At 51.6% G+C, this 18,091-nt stretch overlaps 1 protein-coding gene across 3 annotated transcripts in view; it reads right to left on the reverse strand.

Moving 5' to 3' along the window:
• Positions 1–9,756: 9,756 nt before the first annotated feature.
• The window catches only part of FLNB (filamin B, beta), a 131,055-nt gene continuing 122,720 nt past the window's right edge, over positions 9,757–18,091 (reverse strand). For all 3 annotated transcript variants that reach the window (XM_004676033.2, XM_004676032.2, XM_012735278.1), the window contains 4 exons: positions 17,665–17,841; positions 13,365–13,583; positions 12,314–12,517; positions 9,757–11,461 (listed from right to left, as the gene is read on the reverse strand). In XM_004676033.2, the coding sequence (XP_004676090.1) occupies positions 11,274–11,461; positions 12,314–12,517; positions 13,365–13,583; positions 17,665–17,841 (788 nt within the window). In that variant the 3' untranslated portion in view covers positions 9,757–11,273. The remainder of the gene's footprint in view (positions 11,462–12,313; positions 12,518–13,364; positions 13,584–17,664; positions 17,842–18,091) is intronic.

Here is an 18,091-nt window from a genome sequence, read left to right on the forward strand (position 1 = left end):
AAATTCTGTGTATCTTCTGCTTCCAGCACATCTCGATTTGGATGAGACACATTTCAAGTTTCTCAAACTCCTACTTACCAGTCCTGAAGATGGAGCTGGACGTGCAGACTCAGGACATCCTATAGACGTGATCATTAACCACGTAAGTAAACTCCCACAAGAATTAAGCCCTAAAATCTGGGAAGCAACACTTTCCCCATGCCTCTGGGGAGCCATTGTGCTAGTTCCCTAGACCCAAGCTTGGAAGAACTGAGACAACAGTCACTCAAATCATTTCCAGTAGAGCTTAATTTATTCACAAAATCCCAACTGAGAAAAGTTGCCCAGATGGCAGCCTGTCTTCTCCTAAGCAGCTTGCAGACTTACAGCGGATTAGCATAATAATTACTGTAATCCACACACAGGGCACCTCCCTTTGTGAGGCATTTTCTGAGCACTGCTTCATTTGATGACTGAAATAATGAATTTAATGACTGAAGCAACGCTGACCACTCTAGGGAAGCCCACCCCAACCCTGCTGCTGACATCGGGACCCCTTCTGTGTCCCAAAGTCACCCCTCTGCTGCTCCATGCTATGAACTCCAAGATCTGCTCCATTCCATGCCCAGGAGTGCAGGCCAGGCCTGGAGACAGCAGCAGCTAGGCCAGTGTTGGTTGTGTTCAACCAAATGTCCCCAGAGGAACCCAGGGAGTGTTGGTATTTGTTTGAAACTGGCAGGTAGTTCTCTGACTCAAGTGCCAGCAGACTCACACCCACACAATTGGTACTTGCTCACCATCTCTGCCTCTTGCTCTTTCCCATTCAAAAACTTTCCTAAAGTTGATAAGAGAAATTGAGGCAAGTTAGCTTAATTTGCAGTTTTAAGGGAACTCTGTAAAATTTAGGCTAAGAGGCAGAACAGAAAATTCCCCTGGCTGCAACGGATTAGCTTGCTCTGTTCTTTCTTCTTGGGTGGGGTGGAGGGGTCCTACAGTGGCCTGATTAAGCAGGATATGCCCCTGGGCATCTTGGTTACACAGAGACATCATGAGGATGTCTCTCTGGGATCCCCCCTGCCTGAGGCCTCATGGCAGCACAGGTGGGCTCTTGGGGACAGAAGAGAACTCCTCAGGCAAAAGGCGGCAGGTGGGTCACGCTGCCTCCCCAGAGGTGTGTCCAGGTCAGCGTGGCCCTCATGCCCACCCACATTCAGCAGCAGGAGCAGAACCGTCAGAACAGAGAAGGAAGGGTGGGACTGGCAGTGCCTCCTCTCTGCAGGGTCCAGACTGATCACAGGAAAAGGGAGGAGCCGCTGGCCCAGCCGGATCACATTAGTTGGTCTGTTCGACGTGGAACATGGAAGACGCCACTTTTGATGTAAAAGCTCTTTGTGATAGGCTGGGACCTGGCATATAATGGAGTCCTGGTGTCCTTTACGATGTCTCCTGAAACTCAGGAAAGGTCAGGGTGAGCTGGGGCCACTATTCCTCCTGCAGCTCGAGCCCAAGCTAAAGGGCCAGGGGTCAGGGGAACACAGCTACAAGAGCTGTGTTGTTAAGTAGTGAAGTACTTCTTGTAGTCGGAATAGCCGCGCTGCCTTGCTGCCCCGGCCCTGCTCTGGGGTGCCGGTTCCTTCCCAAGATCCAGCCACAGCAAGGTGACACACAGCACGGGAACCTCGAGCCCCGACCTCAGCTCCTTGGCCACGCGCCTGATGGCTGGACTCAGGTCTTCCCACGTTAGCGCCTTTGACCCCGGGAAGTTCACTTGCCCGTCCTCCATCTCTCCCCCTTGTCTAGATATGGGTTCCAGCCCAGGGCTCCACAGAGCACTGCCAGTGTCCTGCCCAAGCAGAACTAGCTCCCTGGTGCCCGTAGCCTGCAAATTCTTCCCGTTCAATTAGTGATGCAGGTGCTGATGAGCCAGTTACAATGTGGGGGCACTTACTATGTGTCAGACACTGGACGGTTTCTTTCTGTATGTAAAAGGGCACTTCGGGCTCACTCCATGGGGGCACAGACAATGCCTTCAACCCCTCTTCCCAGGTGGCTGTCTGTACCCACCCCCAGGATGATGCGTCCACCTGCAACTGTGTGTGGGGGGAGGGGAAGAAGGGCCAGCATATCTGTCATCTGTTCCCCATCTGAGCAGACTTGGGTTAAGGCCTGAGGCCAGAAGCTTATAGGATATTCCAGAGATTCTGGGAACAACCGTGGGCTTGAGTGGGGCCATTATAAAGGAAAGCAGTCCTCCAGTCTCTGCCCCAAATCTGGCACTGCACTAGTGCCCAGCAGGCATCCAGCCTCAGCTTCTCTAGTGCCCACGATTGGGTCGTTGGATGAAAGACAAGATGCAGAGTCACATTTGATTTCCCATCAACAATGACTAATTCTTTCTGCCTAAGTATATCCCAGATACTGCCCGGGGGATACCTGTCTAAAACATTGCTTGTGGTTTATCTGAAATTCAAATATAACTTGGCATCCTGTGTTTTCACACTCAAGCTGGGAGCCCTCTGCCTGGCCCTGGCTTCACAGGCAGTGGGCATGAGTGGTAGCCTGATCAGGAGAGGCCGCCCCGGGCACAGCTAGGGTTGTCTGACCGTACTGGCTCTGTGGACACAGGGAATCACATCCTTTCCAAAAGGCTGACGGACTCAGGATGGACCGCTCACCACAGGTCTTCCCCGACTGCCTTGTCTGCCACGGTGGCCTCTACCCTCCTCCTAATTTCCTCTCTTGTTATAGCCTGGACACTCACAATGTGGCCCAGTAGCAGAATGAGCTGGGAAAGGCAAGGACAACTGCCTGGCCCCACAGGTATCTCTCTGGGCTTGTTTTCAGCTTTCTGTGAGGGCAGGGTCGGTGTCCCACTTATTCTCGACTGTATCTTCAGGGCCCAAGAGAGCCTGGGAGCACAGCTTGAACTCACTGATCCCTGGTCTCCTCCGCCTCCTCTAGCTGTGCTAGAGGACAGAAGGGTCACTTGAGGGAGTGGAGGTCTGACCCGCCCCCTTCATGGGCTTTGTGGGGGTAGTACCGGGTCAAGGTGGCTTCCCACCTGGCTCCCCCAAAACGCTGTACCCTAGGATGGCAGTCGTGTTCATGCCCACCTTTCAGATGTGGAAACCGAGGCCCAGAGAAGTTAAGGTTCTTGCTGGAGTTCATGTAACTTGGAAGCGGTGGAGCCAAGACTAGAACACACACATTCTGAGTCCAAATCAAGGCCTCCTTCCCTAACCCATATTCATTTTTCCTTCATTCCAGGGACGCTGAGGGCCCTTAATAAACTTAACTGAGAAGTCCTGGACCCCAGGACCAGGTGCATATCCAAGAAACGTGACACAACGGGCCCAGTGGCTTAGCTGACTCAAAAAGGTGAATCAGATCTGCCTGAGGACTCTCTGAAAACTTCCCAGTGGAGGCGACGAGGAAGGGGCCAGAAAAGAGGCAAGAGGAACACCCCAGGCTCAGAGATGAGTGTGTGCAAGGCCTAGAAGTGTGAGGGGCCTGAATTGCTTTGAGAATGATAAACCCAAGGGATGTGCTGGCGGGTGAGGGGTGAGGTCAGACGAGGTCGGAAGACAAACCTGCCTGCCCAAGGGCTGAGTTACCAAGATACTGGCGGCCTTACCCACATGCCAGCCGTAATCCCAGGATGACAGGATCGGGTATGGAAACTTCTCCTCTGGCTTCTGCTGATACCGCTCCTGGAGGTACAAGGCCCGGCCTTCACCATCGTGGGAGACACCTTGGAAGAGCAGCTGCAGGGTGCTAGGGGGAACCTTCCTCATGTTTAAGCCTTCTGGTTTGGTTGGGCCTGCTGGTATCCGAGTAGCTCTTTGGGCCTCCCAGATTCTGTCTTCTTTGCGTGGGGTGGCCTGGACATGTACTTCCTTGGGTGGCTGAGTCCCAATTCCCTTGGTCTCCGGCCATCCAGCCCATGCCTCCTTCCTGCAAGGGAAGCTGGTGGTGGCCACAGACACTCCCAAGTCTGACCTGAGAGGGGCCTGCCAGACCTGCTTCCTGGGCACAGACCTCTCCTTAGGGTATTGGTGGCCATAGTTGACCTTCCAAGCGACCCGGGCAGTGGCCTCCTTCCAGATACGCTCCTGCCAGTAGGCTTGGTTGTGGGAAGCAAGCAAATCCCTCATGGCAGTGAGGAGGAGGGGCGGAGGAAGGAGGAAACATTTCTGCCCACAGCTCAGTAGCCTGTGTTTGAGCCGCTGGTGCCTCGTCTCCAAGGATACGTGCAGCCAATGAGGGCTGGGTTGCCAAGGCCCTGTTGGAGAGGAGGAGGGGCTGGGTGCCCAGGGATCTGGGGCCACCCACAGGCAGCAGGCACAGCAGGCCTTGAAAGGGTACAGAGCTTGCCACCATAAACCCAGATTGCCTAGCACAGAGCCCTCTTCTGCCCAGAGGGACTCAGGGCCCAGGGTCAGTCCCTCATACTCACAGCATCATGAGGTGGCCACAGCCTTTTCTCCACTCAGCAAGCCCCAATGTGCACCCACTATGGGCCAAATACCCAAGGGGGGGGGTTCAAGGAGAAGCCCAGTATCCATCATGGTAACTCTAGACACTGGAGAGCTAGACAGCAGCTCCCAGATATAATCCACCAGCCCTATGGTCTGATCTGTAACAAAATGATAGCAGGAAGTAGCCTTAGTGCTGAGTGACATTAGACAGGTGTAAAGTGACCTGGCTCAGGAGTCCCCGCTACATGTCAGCAGCTATTTAACCAGCCCCGACAGCTGCCAGTACTCGCTGCGCTCTGTGCCTCCTCCACCGCCGGGGCTCTCATCACGTCCTTTCCAGGTGCAGAAAGACTTGGGGAAATGAGGTGCCCAACCCGGGCTACACCACTGGTAAGCCGCAGCATCTATTCTGTGCCCAGCCCTGGCTATGAGTGAACTCTCAATCCTCACAGAAACTCACTATCAGGCTCTCTTCCATCATTTTTCCAAATGAGGAAACTGGGGTTCAGTAATGTTAAGTGGTCACATTCGGACTGATTCCAAAACCCACATCCATGTGTTACAGACACAGAACTCACCCCAGGGTGTGGGAAGCATCAAGGGGGTGTGCAGGCAGGGAGAGGCTGGGAGGACCCACTGGTGGTCGTGGCCTCACCATAGAGTCAGCCACCTGGATCCTCACACCCTCTGCCTCCCTAACCCCCCAGGGGTGAGTACCAGCAAGAAGTTCACCCATAATGCTCCCAGGACATTCGCCTTTCCACTCCTACCAAGTGTACTCTTGTTTATTCACTCAACAAACATTCATTTGTTTTTGACCTTGTACCAGAAACCAAACCTGATACTAAAGGTAAATGGAGAAGGATAGATCCAGGTGCTCCCTGCCCTCGGGGTGTCACAGTCCACAGGAAAGGCAGTTTTATAGGGTGGATGGAGCGGGGATGCAGGGTAATGGGGAAGTGTGGTTAAGGAAGGCTTCCTGGAGGAGGGGCCTTTTAATTGAGCCCTGAACTATGAACATGCAAGAGTACTACAAACTGAAACCCCTGTTCTAAAAGGCAAGAAAGGGCATGTTATATAGATTGTCCTCTGTGCTTTGGTCTTCCAAGTTGTAAAGTGAGAGCTTTGCCAAATTTGGGGGAAATTGGGAAGATTAAGAGCTGATTAAGCAGTCCCAACTCTGAGCTGTCCCAACTGGCTAGGGGCAGCCTGGGCCTGGTCATTCTCCTTTTGGACACTCACAATGGTTTTTGATTAATTGTGCGATCACAGTTTTGATCCACGTTCCCTGACAGGTCTAAGAGCTAATCATTCTTCTAGTACTGAAATCCTTGTATGTGCCTGGAGCTGCAAGTGAACAAAACCCACAAAATGTCCTGCCTTCATGGGAAATGTGCTCCTGTGTCCTCTCTTGATCAACATAGTCCTTATGTGTAGGGATGGGGCGGAGGAGGGGTTAATTGCCTGAGCGCACAGTAGGTGCTTGGAAAACCTCAAGAAACAATAAATAGGCGCCCTTCACTTTGGCTTTGTTATAGTGAATTGTATGGGGGATGATAAAGAGAGGAAAGCCTAGCTCCAGGCCCTGGAGCAGCAGTAGCTGGGTCCATGGGAGTTCACTGATGACCCACCAGAACATGTCTGTGTGTTTATGTGGTGGTGGTTGAGGGGGGCAGGCAAGGGGATGGTTCTTGATCCCAGAACTCCAAAAAGCTTTCCTGACCCAGCCCCGCTTCTCACTGGCAAGTCCAGTGCACCTAGCAAGCACCAGAGGGGAGAGGTGCGTGTCCTTTCCAGTGCCTTCCAGACCACAGAGGTTGCTGGTCCACCTGCAGTTTGCATGTCTAAGGCGACCTCTGGTGGTCACCACAGAGAAGACAGCCTTGGAGGCCATGTTCCCACTTACATGGCAGATTGCTAGACCCAGACAGTGGGTCCCACCCATTCACACAGATGAACAGACATGGGGAGAGGATAACGAGGTTGTGGAGAGATGACCCTGAAGTACGGCCTTCCAATGCACAACCCCCCAAAAGAGCTGCCTCAGATTCTGTTCTGCATGTCTGCACCCACACAGTACCATGCCCCAGCATGCAGTTCTCCGCTTCAAGGCCCTCTTCCTAAATTCTGGTTTCCCTGGTTTTAACATAGTCTTCACCATCACTACCTGTGTGATACTAGGCAAGTTCATTTTACCTCTTTGAGCCCTGGCAAAATCTCCTATTCTAAAAAAATGAGAATAATCATACAACTTAAGGTTTAGCATTAAGAAGTGTTACTTATGGGCCCTCCCTGGTGGTACAAGGGGTTAAAACAGCAGCTATCAGCAGCCACTGCAGCACAGCATGAGGTGACCCCATGGTCTGGGGAGGTGACCCACATGGCCTGGCAGATCTCTCCTGACTCGCCCACTGCTCCCCTCAGCAGTGTACCTTGTAGATCTACCTGTTCTGCTCCCCACTGTGTCTCTGGTGGATCCTCTCACCTCCCCCCCTCCCCACCCCCACACCTCTGGCATGTATACCAGTTCATATGTGCATAAATAAATCAATCTTTAAAAGAAAAGTATTGCTTATTATACTTTTCCTACGGAGATTTAAATATCCATAACTTCAAACCCTTAACAATTCCTGAGAAGGTGTGGGGGTCACCTTCAGCCCTGTCTCTGGCCTAGGCCTGTGCTAAGGGAAAAGGGGTCCCTAAGTTTAGAAATTGGGACAGAACTGGCCAGGATGTGAACGGGGTGCTCCCCAGGGCTTCTGATTTACCTAGCTCTCCTCCCACCCTTCTGGCCATACCCCCAAGGCCAACAATGTCCCCCTTGCTTAGAAATGTCATTGGCTCACCCCACCCACACCCACTGATGTTGCCAAACCCCAAACCCTGCCTCAGGCTGGCTCCATCAACAAGTGCTTCTCCTAGGACTCGGTGCCTGCTGTGGCCTTAAAGCAGCCCCTTCCAGATCTAAGCTTTCAGTGTAGACTCATCTTGGTGACCTCAGTAATTTCGCAACTGGACAATGTAACATGTCCTTTATGCATCTTTTGTCTGTTATTCCTAGCAACACTGAGTGGGTAGCCTACTACCCCATTTCATTAGCGAGAAAACAGAGGCACTTGTCTGTGAGATAAGCAATCTGGTGGAGGTCATAACAGGGCCAGGAGTCCAACCTGTTTGCCCTGCTCATAAGCACACGTTGAGCCATCCTTCCTGGAGGTCAGGTAACCCTTCCAGATGGCCTGGGGAGCAGAGTCTCCCTAATACTCCAGGTAACCCCTCTCCTTTCCTAACAGCTCTGGGTGGGGGAGGGTTTGCCCAGGCCTTCTGTTGCCACCAGGCCCTACTGTAGCTGGCCTTTCCCTGGCTGGGCACTTCCTCCAACATTTCCTTGTTCTCTGAGATCACCCCACTGATGATCAGCATCAGTTTGGCCCTCACAAAGTCCACATGAACAGGGAGAGACATCCTGGTGCCATAGCAGCCAGGGGCCACAGCAGGATTCATACGGGCTATAAAAGGCTCTCAGATTCTTTCATCTTGGAGTTTTGTTCTGGCGAGATAAGCAAGTACAAAAGACCAACACCCTGGATGCCAGCCACGTCGGGCTTGTAAATTCTGTATCGCCTGCCTGCCTGTTTTTGAGAACTTTTAAGAAGGGGGTGTGGGGTGGGCCACCCTAAATTCCTTGCACATGAGCTGGTCCCCAGTGGGCTCCCGGTCCCAGACAAAAGCCTATCACAAAGCAAAAAGGATCCTTTGTTTATAAGAGATTCCTCCTACCATGTGTTTGGGTAGTGTCTTTCATACAAAGTCAGAGGAAAAATTGAATCCAGTCATGCCTGGAACCCCGATGGGACATTTTCACTCCCTCTTCAAGTTATGATTTGCTGTTGTGAGGAGAGAGTTAACTAAACAAGATGCATTTCTGGGAGAGCATTTGCCTCGGAGAGCTATTCTGAGTCCCAAGCCCCTCCTCCTCCTAGTTAATGGGGACTTGGGTTCATTCCTTTCCTAGACCCTGCTTCCAGAAGATGAAGGCAGGCGCTTAGGCCAAAGGGCATAAATGCCCTTAATTTAAAAATTAACCATCTTGTACCCCCTTTGAAATACAAACTGGGGAGCCAGGCACCATCCATGTGGAATGAACACTCATTCTGCCACTTACTCTCATTTTTATGGCCATGCAAATTTCAAGAAAAATGAAATCCCTCTGTGCCTGGCTCATTTTAACCAAAGTCGTCAAAATGTGGCTTCCAAAGGCCCCTCTGAAGACTGGACATGTGGTCAAGGGCCCTGTGTTTATAAGTGCATTGGAAACAGAGACAAGTTAATAAAATGTTTCCTTCTTGGGGGCACTGCTGATGAGTGCTTCCCTGAGTTACAGAAGGAAATTTGACGAAGAGACAGGTATATGGACTTGGAAAGGGGCGGGGCCCCCCCGGGCACTGAGGATCTCTGCAGGGAAGCTGGCAGCTGCCCACTTAACCGCCAACCACCGGTCATTGAAGAGTGATGGGCCAGCCAAGCTCCTGATAGGAAAGGGACAAAGTCAACCAGTGAAAGTTGGAAAGGGCTGGCACAAGACCTGCCCAGGGTCAAGTTTCAAAGTTGTCAAGGTGTTTGCCCCGACAATAGCTGGTTCCCATAGCAGCAAGTCCAGGTGCAGATAAGAGCTGCCCTATGGCTCCAGCCATTGACCAGTGGAAACGTGAAGCACCTGAAATACCAGACTGTAACTGGCAGGGGACTTCCAGCAATGGTCCCAGGTGCCAGCAGGGAGCCAGGGTGTATGTGTTTGTATGGCAGGTGCTGGTCATAGACTGCAGTGGCCAAGACTCAACTCCCAATGGGAACTCATCTGAGCTTCATAACCAGGGACATGGCCCCCAGGGATGCGTGCTGAGAAGCACCCTTCCGTGGCCACACAGCCAGCCAGTGGCGGAACCCGTGTTAAGCCCTGAGGAATCTGATAGCACAGCCCACATTTAACTAATACATGCTGCCTCCCCAACAGATACCAGGCTGCCTTTCTTTCCTCTTTTTCAACCCATGTGGCTTTCACAGTAAGTCCCAGCCAAGTTCTCTGAGGTTGCATTGGTGTTGGGGCCCAAGGGTCCCTCCTCAGCACCCCTCATTCTCAGGCCCCATGTATCTACTCTGCTGCTCAACTCCCACTGAGGTTTAGGGAAAAGCAAGCTCACCCCCTGCACAGAGGCAGGGCTCGCTGTCAGGAGAAGCTATTCCACGGTGGACTCTGGGCCAGGACTGGGGAAGCTGGTCAGTTTCTCAAACCCTTTATTCAGAAATGGCAGCAACCAAGGACAACAAGAGCTTTCTGGAGCAAACATTTCATTTAATAAGTTATAAGATACAATTTACAGTCGACATTTGATTCCAGTTTTGCTTCCATGTCTCCGTTTACAAGGCCTGTGGGCCTTTCACATTAGGCTGTGGGCTGCTCCAGTTTCCAATAGGTGATCTTTTGCCAGCAGTTGCCTCCAGTTGGCACATGTGGTGAGAATCACCTGCCTGGCCCCATCCTCCCCACAGAGGACGTCGACATGACAGCAGCTTCTTAGGACTGAACAGCAGGTCAGCAAGACCAGCCTGCTCAGCCGACACCACACCTCCGGGCCTTGAGGCCAGGTGCCGGGACGCTTTCACGTTACTCCAAAACCAGCTCAGGTCTGCAACCTGCCAGTTTGCAAACTGCCCTGTGCTAGCTTGGGAATTTTTGCACATGCTATTCCAAACAGCCTCTGATGGATTGTGATCAGGGCCGAATCCACAACTGCCGCCAGTTACTCGGCTACCACTATTTCTGCAAAATGCAAAGAGCTGCTGTCCTTCCTCTTTCCCCACTCCAAATCCCCTGATTTTCAGACCAAAGGTCGACAGTTATTTTATTCTTCCCTATCTAAAATTATTTCCCAGAAAAAAAGTGACCCCCAAGGCTGACTGGGGTGTATGTGGAGTGTTTCTTTGTGAGACAGGCCCCCCGCTGGGGGAGCGCACACATGGACCCACCTGGACATACCGCTAAAGCTCATCAGACTCACACGTGGCTGGAGCATTGTATTAAAAACAAGGGCTGGTGGTGGCTACAAAGGTGTAATTTTTGGCAAGTCGGGGTGCTGCTTGTCACTGCAGAATTTCCTCAGACTCAGCAACTGAAATGAACGTTACCAACAAAAGCAAAAGCCAAGGTCCCGGGTTCTGGCTTTGTAAGGAGATAATCGGAAGAATGGGGGAGCAGCCTGGGAATGCACACAGCCCCCTGAGATGTCAACATGCCAGGCGGCAGGCAAGATGGAGCAGTGAGCGGTGCTTCGTGACATCCACCTAAATAGGCTTCTTACATACCACGGCTATTGGAAGAGATGAAGATGATTTTAAAGCATCTTCTTTACTGTGCTGGTAATACAGCAAAGGTCAGTAACTAGACTTAAACCCTCTGCCCTTTCCCCGCAACCTTGTTTTGTGAACTGACTAGGCGATTTTATTTCTTAAAATCACCTTTGCTAGCATTCTTGGTCTCTCTGTAAGTGATGACCTGAGCCCCCAAGAGGTGGATTTCAACCAGGTGTATACAGAATCTTCTCAGCCCAGTGAAAGAGTTTGCATTTCTTGAGAGCCCCCAATAAGCCCAAAAGAGTCAAGTCTAGGACTTCTTTCTGAAGATACTTGAGAACAGCAATGTTTTCGGGACAGGGTTTCAGACCCAAACAGACAGACAAGACGACTTTGTATAAAACAAGTTACATAAGCAACAAAAACAACCACCAGAACTCCTCCCGGGACTGGACGGGAACCATTTTAAGGCACCGTGACGTGGAAAGGGCTGCCTGGGATGTGTTCTTCTCCCCACTTCACAGCCAGGACATAATCCCCCTTCTCCTTGACAACATATGTAACGTTGTACTGCTGGCTGCCCACATGCTTCATGGAGACCTCTTCACAGGGGGTGGTGGGCCCATGAACCCCTATCAGCAACATGTTGGAACCTGGGAGGCAGAGGAACGTGATTACTCTCTCAGGATGCCACACACAAGGCAGGGAAGAGGAGGGGATACGGGAGCCCAAAGACAAAGACCCCAGTTACTGCCTATTGAGCTTCCATGGCGGTGGTAGGAAAGGTGGCAATTATAAGGATGCCTGGTGTGGTTCAGATCCCTGCCCCAACACTTCCTTCTAAGTGGTCAAGTGATTGTGGACATGGAATTTCACCTCTCCCTGTATCTGTCTGCCCATCTGGACACAAGGTGATGACAGTCGCACATAAACCTCAGTGGCTAGTTGGAGATTTAGAGGTGCTATTTTATGTGGGACTCAGCACACAGTAGGGCTTTGTAAGTACTGGTAATTTTGATCTCACTTGTTCAAGGAAGGCACTACTATCATTCCCATTTTAGAGAATAGGAAACTGTCTTTAGGAAGAGGCCTTCTAAAAAGTCATCTTAGAGCTTAAGGTTAAGAAGGGAGGGTGAGGCGGGGCCAAGTTTCCAGTTCAGCTGTGCTAGATGCCAGAACCCAGGCAACTGAGCTCAAATTGCAAGTAGAGCCGCAGTGGCAGAGAAGAGGACTGATTGCTGATTCAGTTTGACTGTCTATAATGGGCATAATGCCACCTTTTCTATGAATGTTGAGGTCACTTGAAGGAATCAAGTGATAAAAGAGAGGAAAGTAATTTCAAAGTTACTAAGTGGAGAATAGGGTAAGGAACAGGGTTCCTTGCAAATGGCAGGCTTTCACGGTGGGCAGGATTCAGACTGGATCAGGAAGACCAAAGTGCAGGAAGGGTGCTCAGTCTGCCCATCCCTGAGTGCCCCATCCCGGGGCAGGGCCAGGCTGCCTACCTGCTTTGCTGCAATCCACCAGGAAGGAGCTCTTCTGGCCCACAAAGGCCTTTGACAGTCCAGCCCCCTTGGAGGTCACCTTGCTGGCGTCCGAGGATGCCTTGGGGATGGCGCTATAGCAGGTCTCTGTAGAGGACCTGGTCACTGATTCCACCAGGATGGACGAGGTCTCATTGGCCAAGCCAGGGCTGACCAGACGCTGGCCTAAGACACAGAGGGGAGGAAGGTGGACCAAGAGGGATGTTTCCGTCAGAGGAGGCCAGTGCCCCACCAGGAGTGAGCGCCTGAACACCTCTATCCAAATGCCACTATTTCTCCATCTGGCACCCATAACATCTTCTAAGCCCCTTGGGATTCCATTCCACACAACTAGGATCTACTTTTTGCACAAACGGTTCTAGCTGAAAAACTCTCCTGCATCACCAATGCCACCACATATAATTGACATCCCTCCATTTATATAAAATACTCTGTCTAAGCAGTGTGAAGTTTGGGAACATACCAAAATGATTCTGTGCACGTGAGGATGTTTTTCCTATCTGAGCTTTGTAATTTTTCTGCAATGGATCTATACTACTTACGTAACAGTGAACCAAGCAGAAAGAGGTGTGTGAGAGAGTCACTGTAATATTTACAACAGTCACCTTGTGAAAAAACACCTAGTTTTTCCAGCGTTTTGAAGAAAACACGTCTTTATAATTCTAATAAAACCATTTGGTTATTTTAGAAGCGAAGACTAGAAATGAAGGGACTTTTTTTTTCCAGCCCCGGATCTAAACAAATATGTAAGATTTAAATATTTCTTGTTGTTAGATACAGAAAACCATCTCACACCCTTATGGAACTTTTGCACTCTTACTGTTCTTGTCCTACAAGTTTTAAACATGCAGTCCCCTCTGACATGACCCACCATTTCTTTACAGTGAAGACTCAACAAGAGAGTCAAATTCACATCTAAAATCACCCAGTTCTGACTATCAAAGAGCTTTGTAGAGAATCTGACAATTTCAGCTCCACCTGGGGGAAGAAGTTTCCGGGTGTCTGGCTGTACCTGTCACTCTGGCCTTGAACGGACTGCCCACGATGTGGTTGGGTCCACCATACTTGATGCCGATCAGGTAGCTTCCAGGAGCCATGGGGGTGTACATGACTTTGTACCCTTCTGGGGTTTCCTGGCAATCCATTTTAACCTTGGACGGCCCTTCAATGGTGACAGATAATGTCCCCGGCCCTGCTCGGGTGGTGTTGATGAAAAATTCAGACTGGATACCTGGGCGGAAGGAAAAGGGGCTGTTGTGGCTTACGGTTTGGAGGGATGAAGGGGTAGGGTTTGGGGGACTTTTCCTGAGGTGCTGAAGTAGTGGGGGAACACAGAAAGGGGTTACCCTGGTGGTGTGGGAACCTACTGCTACTAGCTCGGAGCTGCTGGCACAGGGAACTTCAGGCCCTAGGGGTGGTTAACTCCCTTTCCAAGGCTGAGGCAGGAGTGTAGCTGACATTTCGCCCACAAGCTCCAACTGCTTGGACACCCTGTTCTCCATTCTGGGCACAAGCTGAGTCTGAGGGCGAGAAGCCTGTGTCATTGTGAGCTTGGAGTGCTGCTCTAGCCCTGAGTGGGGTGCGGGTGGCAGGGGTGGGTGGGAAGTGTAGGTCCCTGTGACCTTTCTTTTCTCCTCTGGGTGGACTGGGAGAAGCCAAGGAGTCCCAGAGCCTCCTTGTCTCAGACCCAAAGCTGAAGACCTGGGATGGCCTTAAGGACTGCCAGGCACTTCTGCTCCCCTTTTCCATCAATATGAGCAGCAACAACAGCACCATCCACGTCTCCTGCTGACCGAGAGCCACCTGCACCACTCAGGATCCTGCACCAAGCCTCGCTTCCTGTGCCCTGTGAGTCCTGTTTAATGGCACTGAGACTCAGGGAGTTTCAGCCAAAACTACAAGCTACAGAGCATTTAAAGCATGCTATAGAGGGGCAAAACTGGCTCCTGACCCTAGTGCATCTCTTACCCACTGGAATGGACGGTGGGCTGCCTTGGTGGCCCTAACTGCAGCCTGAGACACCCTGTCCCTCGCCTGGCCCATGAAGGCCTCCTGCACAGACTGCATGTGGCCAAGGGAAAGGTGGGTGGGCCAATGTCCACAGTGGTATTCCTGCTTCCACTGCCCTCAGGTCCCTCTCCAGCCGAGGAGAGGGGTGAGTTGCAGCCCTCTTGGATGGCCTCTCTGGGGCGTCCCCAGCCCAGCATCCCTGTGCAGGGCTGTGTTCTTCCCAGAGCTCTGGACACCACCCCAGCTGAGAACTATTTTGGTTTAATTATAGCTCCTAGGCCAGAGAAAGAATTATTGTTCTGGTTATCAATAAAACAAAGGAGCTGCTATCGTGCAACCCCAAACACAATCCAGCTGTTTCTGGAAGCCCCTGGGGCTCCCGTCCCAGACTTCCCACTATCTCACCCTGGAATCTAAACTGTGTAGCCAAGAAGCCCCTCATGCTGAAGCAGGGCTGGTGGTGGTGGTGGTGGGGGGGTGCATTTAGCAACAACTAGACAGCATTTCCAGGAAGTAGCTGCAAAGTGTCGATAAGGAAAGATATTTTTAAAGTGAGGGTGAAAAGGCCTGACTACAGTGGAAAGAAATCCCAACATACCAAAAAGATGCTTGATTCCCAAGAAAAATCAATTCATCCTGTTTATCAGGCCAGGGAAGGCAGGGAAGACGACGTAGGTAAAGGGAAATAAGGAATTCCAGGACCAGCGCTGCCTGGAACAAACTATCGTTATCATTGCCACTTAACAGAAAAGGAAGTAGAGGCCCAGGGAAGTCAAATAACTCGGCCCACATCCCATGGCACATAAGAAGTAGAACATAAGTTCTGCCCAACCTGGAGTCAAGGCACTTGCCTAAGAGAAGCCAGGAGAAAGAAACGCACACACAGGAGTCTCTCTTGCCAGCCTCTCTGGAGGGCGGCCTTCCGCCGCTCCCCACTACAGCTGCACCCAAGAACCTGTGGGTGAATGCGCATCTCCCACAACCCCCGTGGACCTGAACAGTGGGCAGGGGTAGATTGAGGGGAGGCTCTTTCGTTACCCCTTGTGCATACTGAGGTACCGGGACATTCGATTGGGGAAATTTCTCTTCCAGACCAGGGAATCTGTAACTCCCTGCTTTGACTCCTGCAGCACAGTCCCACCCCAAAATTCTCCACATTCCCCAGCTCCAAACCTGCAGAATAGAGCATTTAAAGCATGAGCCAAGAGATACAGCAAGCTCACCCATGAAAACACAGGGAAGTTTGCTTTGTCCCGAAGGTCAGGGCACCAGGCCCTCCAGCAGCCGAGCACAGATAGCTTTTCATTGCATGCACACTGCAGCTGTGTAATCCTGCGATGGATGTTTGGGAAAAGGCTTTGGAGCAGGAGGGCTAGAAAAACAAGAAGCCTTCCCCTTGACAAGAGCAATATTTACACAGGGTTGGAGACAGGCGTGCTCTGTAGCTCTCCCGCCTGGCTGGGAGTCTCCTTGCAAGACCATGTCCTTCTGTCTGCAGCATCAGGCACTTACAAAGCAGCCTGAAATCCGAGCTCCCAAGAAGCTGTGTGAATAGCCAGGAGGAAGTGGAGAAGGCCCTGGCCACAGCAGGTGTGACCCACAGGAGGGTGAGGTGGCTGCTGGCAGCCACAGGAGACCCCAGTGGCTGCTGTGAGGCTGGGACAAAGGCCAGTTGTGGCTGGCAGGACCAGGAGGAGAGTGGGTGGCTGGCAAGGGGCCAGATGCCTGTATTACTGTGGGGGAACCAGGGAGCTAGGGGGAACCAGGGAGCTAGGAGGACCCCTCGGTAGCTAGGGGTCCTGGATTTAGGATGCTGCAAAACCAAAGCAGGCCACGGCTGCAGTCACTGACTCTGGGTGAATCAGCTGCTTAGGGAGGTGGCAAGTTGAGGGCACAAGCTCTGAGATCACTCCTGGGTGGATGCCAGGGGTGTCAGCTTGGGGAGTGACATACTAAGTGTCGTGCTCTCCTCATGTAAAGCGGACATCACTGGAGTGAAATGGTACCATGCCTCTTACACTGCCAGCCCTGAGGTTAGTGTGAGTGGGCCCAGGGAGCACACGCCGGGGGGGTCCTGGGGAGCACAGCAGCACTCACACCACCCTGTGGGTGGTTTTTCTCAGGCCACTGCTTTGGCGAGAATCCTGGGGCACATGTCAGCCTGCCATTGCTCCTGCACCTGGGCAGGCCCCTCAGCCACTTAGGGGACTCACTCCCAGGGCTGGAGGCCAGTAACCTCAGCTTCCTATCCCCTCGGTCACAGAGAGGTGGACTCCATCCCACGCATCACATGGGGTGGTAGGGGGGAGGCATGCACACAGACACTCAAGAAAATGGAGCCAATGTTTTCTAAGAGAGCTCAAAGTAAAAGGAGACCTCGTCCCAGGGAGTCCATGCCTGTGACTTCCCCTGCAGCATGTCTACATTTGTGGTATGAATATTAAGGCCCCCATTGAAAGGGGGCGGGTCTCAAGTAAGGAAAGCAAGTTGTACACCAACATGTTCACTAAGATTACTTCTGTGAAATAAAAGCCAAACTGGATGTCTTCTTCCCTAAGGAACCAACCAGAGAAGGGAACAAGTGACAAAGGATGAAGATGACAGAGACAGGTGTCTGGGCCATCCCCGACCTGTTCGCTGTGATTTTTCTTGGGCTTCGTGGACAGAAGGAGTAGAAGCAGGGACATGAGCAAGAGTCAATGAATATGCTTTCTGACTGCCTGTATTTTTCCACAATTCAGTGTGTCCCATCATGTCAAAGATGAAAAATAAATTGTAATAAGCCCAAAGAGCTGCTGGACTTTTTTTTTAGCGTTTTCCCCTTCTCCATTAAGAAAAGGAGATGGGCTGTGACAGGTCTTACTGCCGAATCAACATACTTCAGGCAACAATGGGTGTGGTGCCTCCCACATGGCCCTGGATGGGTGTGGTGCCTCCCACATGGCCCATTTCATGCATCATGAATTTTGTCCAAGGAAAGGCCTGAAATGAATGGTGCTGCGCTGTATTCCCTGATGATTAGTGTTCCGTCCCTCAAGTCTAGGAACTTGGCGAAGACAGCTGAAGTTCAAGAAGTAATGAGGTGTGATAACACAGCCGTCAAACCATCACTCTGGATTCACCTATCACACGGGTCCAGCCACCTCTCCCAAAATAATCCCGGACAGTGAAAGCTTGCAAAGTGTGCCTTATTCCAGTGTCCCAGGGGATAGTGCAGAGAAGGCATCAAGGAACTGGAAGACGCCGCCCCGCCCCTCCACCTCTGCCAGCTCATTGAAGCACAAGAGGGAGATAGATGTTACCTGTGGTGCCCCCCTCAAGTCCTGAGCCATAGGCAGACACCAGGGCAGGGTTCCCCGCTTGTCCAGGCTCCCCGACACGCACTTTGAAGGGGCTTCCGACCACATGACTCCCGTTGAACTTGACATCGATGGTGTGGACACCATTCTCATGGGGGATGAAGCGAACAGCATACTTATCTAGGGGAGCAAGCAAAGGTACAGGGTAAAACTGGCCAAATGGACACCACCAAGTTAGTAAGGACTGAGACAACCCTACACAGCCAATCACTCTTAAATCACTAACGAGAGAAAGTTCTAGTACCTCCTTGAACATTTGGTTTCAAAACCAGATGGGTTTATTTGTGTGTCTCCAGCCAGCCTTCTGAGAAATGCATCCAAATCTCTAATTTTATGTGTAATCCTCCGTGGCCCCACTTCAGAAGAGCAC

Source organism: Condylura cristata, unplaced genomic scaffold, assembly GCF_000260355.1.
Source record: "Condylura cristata isolate star-nosed mole 26May11 unplaced genomic scaffold, ConCri1.0 scaffold00004, whole genome shotgun sequence".
In the NCBI taxonomy this organism is placed as follows: Eukaryota; Metazoa; Chordata; class Mammalia; order Eulipotyphla; family Talpidae; genus Condylura; species Condylura cristata.